At 58.4% G+C, this 8,065-nt stretch overlaps 1 protein-coding gene across 1 annotated transcript in view; it reads left to right on the top strand.

Moving 5' to 3' along the window:
• Positions 1 to 3,746, top strand: part of LOC121084347 (serine protease 53-like) — a 15,603-nt gene extending 11,857 nt beyond the window's left edge. The window contains exons 7-10 of the mRNA XM_040585701.1: positions 9 to 134; positions 1,520 to 1,773; positions 2,491 to 2,750; positions 3,564 to 3,746. Of these exons, the coding sequence (XP_040441635.1) occupies positions 9 to 134; positions 1,520 to 1,773; positions 2,491 to 2,750; positions 3,564 to 3,746 (823 nt within the window). The remainder of the gene's footprint in view (positions 1 to 8; positions 135 to 1,519; positions 1,774 to 2,490; positions 2,751 to 3,563) is intronic.
• The last annotated feature ends 4,319 nt before the right edge of the window (positions 3,747 to 8,065 follow it).

Raw genomic sequence — 8,065 nt, 5'->3', positions numbered from 1 at the left:
GGGGGCAGCAGCTGCCAGAAGAAGCGTCACCCCTACCAGGTGGTCCTCCTGGGTCCTCAGAAGAACATCCACTGCGGTGGGGTCCTCATTGGGAGGTCCTGGGTGCTGACGGCCGCCCACTGCGACACCAAGAGGTGGGGTGGGTCCCCTGGGGTGAGCCCAGTGGGGTGGGCACCCTGGGGTGGCCGGGGGGGTCCCCCTCTTTGGCCAGAGGGAGGAGTCATGGAGGTCCACCAGGAGCTGGAAGTGGTCGTGGTAATGGGAGGAGCTGGGTGGGGTTCATCTCAAGGTGGGTGGTGGCCCGCAGAGGTGGTCTCTAGCTCAGGGTCTCCTCCCCTGCCCCAGAGACTTCTGGGACTGGGTGGCTTCAGAAGACAGAAGGCCACCACTATGGCCCAAAATGACCATCCAGTTGGCTTCCCAGTATGACCATCCCGTTGGGCTGGCCACTTCAGCCATCCAGTTGGCTTCCCAGTATGACCATCTACCTGGGTTGGCCACCTCAACCATGCAGGTGGGCTCCCAGAATGACCACTGACCACCTCAACCGTCTAGGTGGGCTCCCAGAATGACCATCCCATTGGCCTGACCACCTCAACTATCTAGGTGGGCTCCCAGAATGACCATCCCATTGGGTTGGCCACCTCCACCATCCAACTTCCTTCCCTTGGGCATGACCAAGAGCTTCTCAAACCCAATGTCTTCTGTCTCCTGAGGTTCTGCAGGACCTTCTCCCCAAGAGCCATGGTGTCCCCCCTCTTCAGGAGATCTGGGCCATGGTCAGGACCCACAGGCCTCACCCTGCCATGGAGGTCTCCTCCTTTGGCCACCTGAGGCAACCAGCTGGTGGCCATGGGGGGAGGCCGGCCCAGAAGGATCTCACTGCCCCCAAATTTGGTGGCCAAGGGTTGGACCTGAAGAAAGGTCTTCTCCTCTCCCTGTTCCCACCAGCTCTGTGGACAGGGACCTGACCTGGACCAGAAGAAGTTGGGTGGAGGGGACAAACCAGTTTGAGGAGCTTGTGCACTGGTGTGACTGGCCTGGGCAGGGGCAACCGATGTGCTGACTCCATGGGAGGTCCACGGAGGCCACCACCCCCACGCCACGGGGAGCCAACCATCTCCTCGAGGTGGACACGTGGACCTTCCACCATGTTTGGGTGGTCTGAGCTTTTCCTGGCCGAGCGGGGACACACAGAGTGGATCCACCCGGAAAAGTGGGGAGAAGATCCAAGATTTAGGGATGAGTTGGAGACCTGGATGTTGAGGTCCTGGGGTTGGATCCGGGTCTTCTTCAACTTGGGTTGGACCAAGGAGAACTTCATTGACCATGGCCAACTCTTCCAGTTGACCCGTTAGGTGGCGTTGGGCTCCGAGCCTCATTTTCCCCACTTGGTTGAAGATATCCAGGAGAGTTGGAGGACCACCTGCCCTCCATCCCAGGAGCTCCACCAGGTGGACCTTCTCCTTCGCCTGGAGAACCTCATTGTGGTCCTTTCTCCTTCTCCTCCCCCACCCAGCTCCATCCCCATCCGCATGGGCGACCACAGCTTGAAGACCAAGGAGGGGACGGAGCAGTGCGTCAACTCGGCCAAGGCCTTCATCCACCCTGACTACAACCCCACCACCCATGACAGTGACATCATGCTCCTCAAGCTCCAGAAGCCCGTCCGCTTCACCGACCACGTCCACCCCGTGGCACTGCCCAAGCGTTGTCCCCCCCCCAACACCGAGTGCATCGTCTCGGGGTGGGGCAGCACCAGCAGCCCAGAAGGTAGGGGACAGCATCTTCTCAAGGCACATGGTGGGGGCGTCAAGGGACCTGGGGACATATCAGTGGCTTGGGGGCATCTCAGAACCTTGGGGACATCTCAGCAGCTTGGGGACATTTCAGCAGCTTGGGGACATCTCAGCACCTTGGGGACATCTCAGCACCTTGGGGACATCTCAGAACCTTGGGGACATCTTAGCACCTTGGGGACATCTAGAACCCTGAGGATATCTCAGTGGCTTGGGGACATCTCAGCAGCTTGGGGACATCTCAGCAGCTTGGGGACATCTCAGTGGCTTGGGGACATCTCACCATCTTGGGGACATCTCAGCACCATGGGGACATCTCAGCACCTTGGGGACATCTCAGAACCTTGGGGACATCTTAGCACCTTGGGGACATCTAGAACCCTGAGGATATCTCAGTGGCTTGGGGACATCTCAGAACCTTGAGGATATCTCAGTGGCTTGGGGACATCTCAGCACCTTGGGGACATCTCAGGGAGGGGACATCTCAGGCTGTGGCGCTCTCTGTTCTCCACCTCCCACCATAACAAGACCCTCCAAGCCTCCATCCCCCCTCACCTTGATGCCACCTTCATAGTGGCCCATCACCCCTGATGTCCCCCTTGGCACGAGGTGCCCCCCTTCTTTCCGGCCACCCCTGTGGCCACCACAGTGTCCCCCCCCACCCCATAACGACATCCCCTCCCCCCCCCAGGGGACTTCCCCGATGTTCTCCAGTGCGCTGTGGTCTTCACCATGTCCAACGAGGCGTGCGCTAACCTCTACCCCCAGGGCATCACCCGGAACATGCTCTGCGCCGGCGTCACCACAGGGGGCACCGACTCCTGCCAGGTATGGGGGGGGGGGACGATGGGGGGTCCCCTCCCCCTATGGGGACACCTCGATGGGGAACGGGGTGGGGGGAGGGGCAGCACCCTGCCTGCTGGAGAACCTATAGGAGATGCCACCACTGTGGTATATTGTGGAGACATGGGGTGGTGTAGGGACACCCCAAGGACCTCGGGGACCACCCCTCCAAGGTGCTATAGGGACGCCCCCCCCCGCAAGGTGCTGGTGGTCTCCATGGCCTGACCCCATAGGACATGATGGTCTCCATGACCTGACCCTATAGGGCATGGTGGTCTCCATGGCCTGACCCCATAGGACATGATGGTCTCCATAGGGTATGGTGGTCTCCATGCCTTGACCCATGGGACATGGTGGTCTCCATGGCCTGATCCCATAGGACATTGGTCTCCATGCCTTGACCCCATAGCACATGGTGGTCTCCATGCTTTGACCCCACAGGTCATGGTGTTCTCCATGCCTTGACCCCATAGGTCATGGTGGTCTCCATGCTTTGACCCATAGGGTATGGTAGTTTCCATGCCTTGACCCCATAGGACATGGTGGTCTCCATGCCTTGACCCATGTGACATGGTGGTCTCCATGGCCTGACCCTATAGGACATGGTGGTCTCCATGGCCTGATCCCACAGGACATGGTCTCCGTGCCTTGACCCTATAGGTCATGATGGTCTCCATGCCTTGACCCCACAGGTCATGGTGGTCTCCATGCCTTGACCCCATAGGTCATGATGGTCTCCATGCCTTGACCCCACAGCTCATGGTGGCCTCCATGCCTTGACCCCATTGGTCATGGTGGTCTCCACGGCCTGACCCATAGCACATGGTGGCGCACAACAGAGACCCATGGGTCTCCATGGCTTCCCACGGGGTGCCCCTGAGGTGGCCTTGGGCCCCCCCCACCCCCCATCCCCCATCTCAGGGGGTTCCTCTCTCCACCAGGGTGACTCGGGGGGGGCCGCTGGTGTGCCGGGAGGAGCTCCAGGGCATCGTCTCGTGGGGGATGCAGGTCTGTGGGCAACGGGGCAAACCGGGCGTCTACACCCGCGTCTGTGCCTTTACTGCCTGGATCCAGGACACCATCAGGAGGAACGATCGCGTCTGACCCCCCCTCCCCCAAAAAACATCTCCTCACCTATCCCCCACCCCCAGAAAACCCGCCAGGGGTCTTCTTCTCCCACCTCCCCCCACACGCCGGGGAAGGGCTCCTGGAATAAAGCCCTGTGAAACGTGGCCACCTGTGGAGGTGGGGGCTGAGGGGAAGGGTGAGAGATGGTGGCCACCAGGAAGGTGGTGAGGAGATGGCCACAGTGTTGGTGGCCACTGTGGGAAACTCATAGCCACGTGTAGCTGGGGTTTGTGGCCATGGTGACAAGCTGCAACCACACTTTTGGGGCTGGTGGCCACGGTGGCAAGCTGCAACCACACTTTTGGGGCTAGTGGCCACCATGGGCAACCCATGGCTACAGGTATATGGTGCTGGTGGCCATGGTGGCAAGCTGCAACCACACTTTTGGGGTTGGTGGCCACCATCGGCATCTCATAGCCATGTGTAACTGGGGTTGGTGGCCACAGTGGCAAGCTGCCACCCATGTACAGCCCTAGAGAACGTGTTGAAGTCTGGAGGACACACGTGTCCATATCTGGAGGACACGTGTCCACGTTGTAGCACAACCATCCACGTCTGGAGGACCTGTATCCACGTCTGGAGAGCACATGTGTCCATGTGTGGAGAATACGTATGTCCAGGTCTGGAGAACACATATGTCCAGGTCTGGAGAACATGTGTCCAGATCTAGAGGACATGTATGTCCAGGTCTGGAGAACATGCATCCAGGTCTGGAGAACACGTATGTCCAGATCTGGAGCACACATATGTCCATGACTGGAGGACATGTGTCCAGGTCTGAAGGACATGTAAGTCCAGGTGTGGAGAACACGTGTCCTGGTCTGTAGGACACATATGTCCAGGTGTGGAGAACACATGTCTAAGTCTTGAGAACATGTATGTCCAGGTCTGGAGAACACAGCTGGCAACCCATGGCCACACATGTCCAGGTGTGGAGAACACATGTCCAGGTCTGGAGGACACGTATGTCCAGGTCTGGTGAGCACAGCTGGCAACCCATGGCTGAACATGTCCAGGTCTGGAGAACATGTATGTCCAAGTCTGGAGAACACGTATATCCACAGCAACTGGCCACGTGTGTCCATACGTGGAGGACACACACCTACCACCAGGAAGCCACCCATGATGACCCACCACCAGCACGCATGTCCACCCTGGTGGCCACAGCTGGCACGTCACCACCACCCACATCCACCTCCAGCGCCCCATGGTCTGGAGTGTGTCCTCTCCCCCCACCACAAACCCACCCCACGTCCCACCACCACCACGAGCCCACCCCACGTCCCACCACCACCACCTTCTGAGGACATCCCACCACCACCCAGGGCACCTGGGGTTATCACGGGCGGCGCGTCAACCAGGAGTAAGGCAGGGAGCTGGTGTGGGCACCTTAATTGGTCCTAATTAAGAGCTGGCTAATGAGGCAGCCGCTAACGAGGCCCCCCACTGAGAGGAGAACCAGTTGGGCCAGACGCGCCCGCCCTGTTTACACCGATGACACCCAGGAGGAACCCTTGGGTGGGTGGGGTAAGCCACGCCCCCTCCCACCTCATGGCCACGCCCCCCTCCCCGAAGCCCCGCCCCCGCAAGTGTGCAAGGGGACGGAGTGACAGCGCCCTCTAGTGTGATGGTGGACCTATGGGTGAGGTGTGGAGGCATCTCGTGGGCTTGGGGACGTGTGTGGGGGATGTGTGGACATGTGTCATGGACATATGGACACGTGGTGGACATGTGGACATGGGTGGTGGACATGTGTCATGGACGTGTGGAAACCTGGTGGACGTGTGGACATGTGTGGTGGACATGTGGACATGTGTCATGGACATGTGGACACGTGGTAGACATGTGGACTTGTGTGGTGGATGTGTAGAAAGGTGTCATGGACATGTGGACACATGTGGTGGACGTGTGGACATGTGTCATGGACATGTGGACACATGGGTGTGGACGTATGGACATTTGTGGTGGACATGTGGACACATGTGGTGGACATGTGGACAGGCTTCATGGACATGCAGACACGTGGTGGATGTGTGGACACATGTGGTGGAAACGTGGACATGTGTCATGGATATGTAGACAGGTGGTGGACGTGTGGACAAGCATCATGGATGTGTGTTATTGACATGCGGACACGTGTCATGGACATGTGGACACATGTGATGGACATGTGGAGCTGCTGTCATGCAAGGCCCTGTGCCCACACGTGTGTGTTGACAACAGTCAAGTCACACGGATGCACCACGAAACCAGCACATGGTGGTCTCCAAACCAGCTGACCAACCAGAACATCCAGGTCTCCAAACCAGTTGACCAACCAGAAGGTGCAGGTCACCAAACCAGTTGGCCAATCAGCTCATGGTAGTCTCCAAACCAGTTGGCCAATGCGCACATGGTGGTCTTCATACCAGTTCTTCAACCAACTCACGGTGGTCAAGCAGCACATGGTGGTCTCCAAACCAACTGGCCAAGCAGCACATGGTGGCCTCCAAACCAGTTGGCCAACACGCACATGGTGGCCTCCAATCCAGCTGGCCAACCAGCACATGGTGGTCTCCAAACAGTTGGCCAACCAGCACATGGTGGTCTCCAAATCTGTTGGCCAACCAGCACATGGTGGTTTCCAAACCAGTTGGCCAATCAGCATGTGGTGGTCTCCAAACCAGATGGCCAAACAGCCCGTGGTGGTTTCCAAACCAGTTGGCCAACCAAAACCAGCATATGCTGGTCTCCATACCAATTGGCCAACTAGCTCATGGTGGTGTCCATACCAATTGGCCAACCAGCACGTGGTTGTTTCCAAACCAGTTGGCCAACCAGCATGTGGTTGTCAACCAGCACATGGCGGTCTCCAAAGCAGTTGGCCAATCAGCATGTGGTGGTCAACCAGTACATAGTGGTCTCCAAACCAGTTGGCCAACCAACTCATGGTGGCCAACCAGCACATGGTGGTCTCCAAACCAGATGGCCAACGAACTCATGGTGGTCAACCAGCACATGGTGGTCTCCAAACCAGTTTGGCAACACGTATGTGGTGGTCCCCAAACCAACTGGCCAACCAACTCATGGTGGTCAACCAACACATGGTGGTCTCCAAACCAGTTGGCCAACCCGCACATGGTGGTCTCCAAACCATTTGGCCAACCAACTCCTGGTGGTCAATCAGCACATGGTGATCTTCAAACCAGTCGGCCAACCAGCTCATGGTGGTCTCCAAACCAGTTGGCTAACAAACTCATGGTGGTCAACCAGCACATGGTGGTCTTCAAATCAGTTGGCTAACCAACTCATGGTGGTTAACCAGCACATGGTGGTCTCCAAACCAGTTGGCCAACAAGCACATGGTGGTCTCCAAACCAGTTTGGCAACATGTATGTGGTGGTCTCCAAACCAATTGGCCAGCCAGCACAGGGTGGTCTTCAGTGCTGGTTGACCAACTAACACATAGTGGTCAAGCAAAACCTGGTGGTCTCCAAACCAGTTGGCCAATCCGTACATGGTGGTCCCCAAACCAGTTGGCCAACCAACTCCTGATGGTCAACCAGCACATGGTGGTCTCCAAACCATTCAGCCAACCAACTCATGGTGGCCAACCAGCACATGGTGGTCTCCAAACCAGTTGGCCAACAAACTCATGGTGGCCTCCAAACCAATTGGCCAACAAACTCATAGTGGTCAACCAGCTCATGGTGGTCTCCAAACCAGATGGCCAATGAACTCATGGTGGTCAAGCAGCACATGGTGGTCTCCAAACCAGATGGCCAACCAACACATGGTGGTCAAGAAGCACCTTGTGGTCTCCAAACCAGTTGGCCAACCAGCACGTGCTGGTCCCCAAACCAGTTGGCCAACCCTTGGCGTGACGCAAGCCCTGGCAGTGCCGGGCAACGCGTCGCAGGGATTAGGGAAGGAGGCGGCCGCGCGTCCCGGCGCCTTCCCGACTCCTCCAGCTCATCCCTGGGGTGGGACTGGCCGGGCCGGCCCCGATGCCGCTATAAAACCATCGCTCCCATGGGAGGGGACAGCAGCGGCACCGGCGCCGGATGAGGCCAGTTGGAACCGGTTGGGTGGTTGGTGGGTTTTGTTTTGTTTTTTTTTTTGGGGGGGGGGGCGCCACGTCCGGATTTTGCTCCGTCGCCGCAGACGTCAGACGGGAAGAAGGGGGGTGTCCCCGTCCCCACCCCCACCCCGGCAGGGAGCTGTGGAGAGGTAGGGGGAGAGGGTGGGGAGGGGGGAGGGGAGGGGGGGGGCTTCGGCAAGAGATGGTGGTGGGGGGTGTCTTGCGCCCGCTGCCC

The sequence above is a fragment of the Falco naumanni genome, chromosome 3 (assembly GCF_017639655.2).
Source record: "Falco naumanni isolate bFalNau1 chromosome 3, bFalNau1.pat, whole genome shotgun sequence".
Taxonomy (NCBI): domain Eukaryota; kingdom Metazoa; phylum Chordata; class Aves; order Falconiformes; family Falconidae; genus Falco; species Falco naumanni.
The sequence above is the reverse complement of the archived record's forward strand: the minus strand, read 5'-3'. Positions and strand labels throughout refer to the sequence as shown.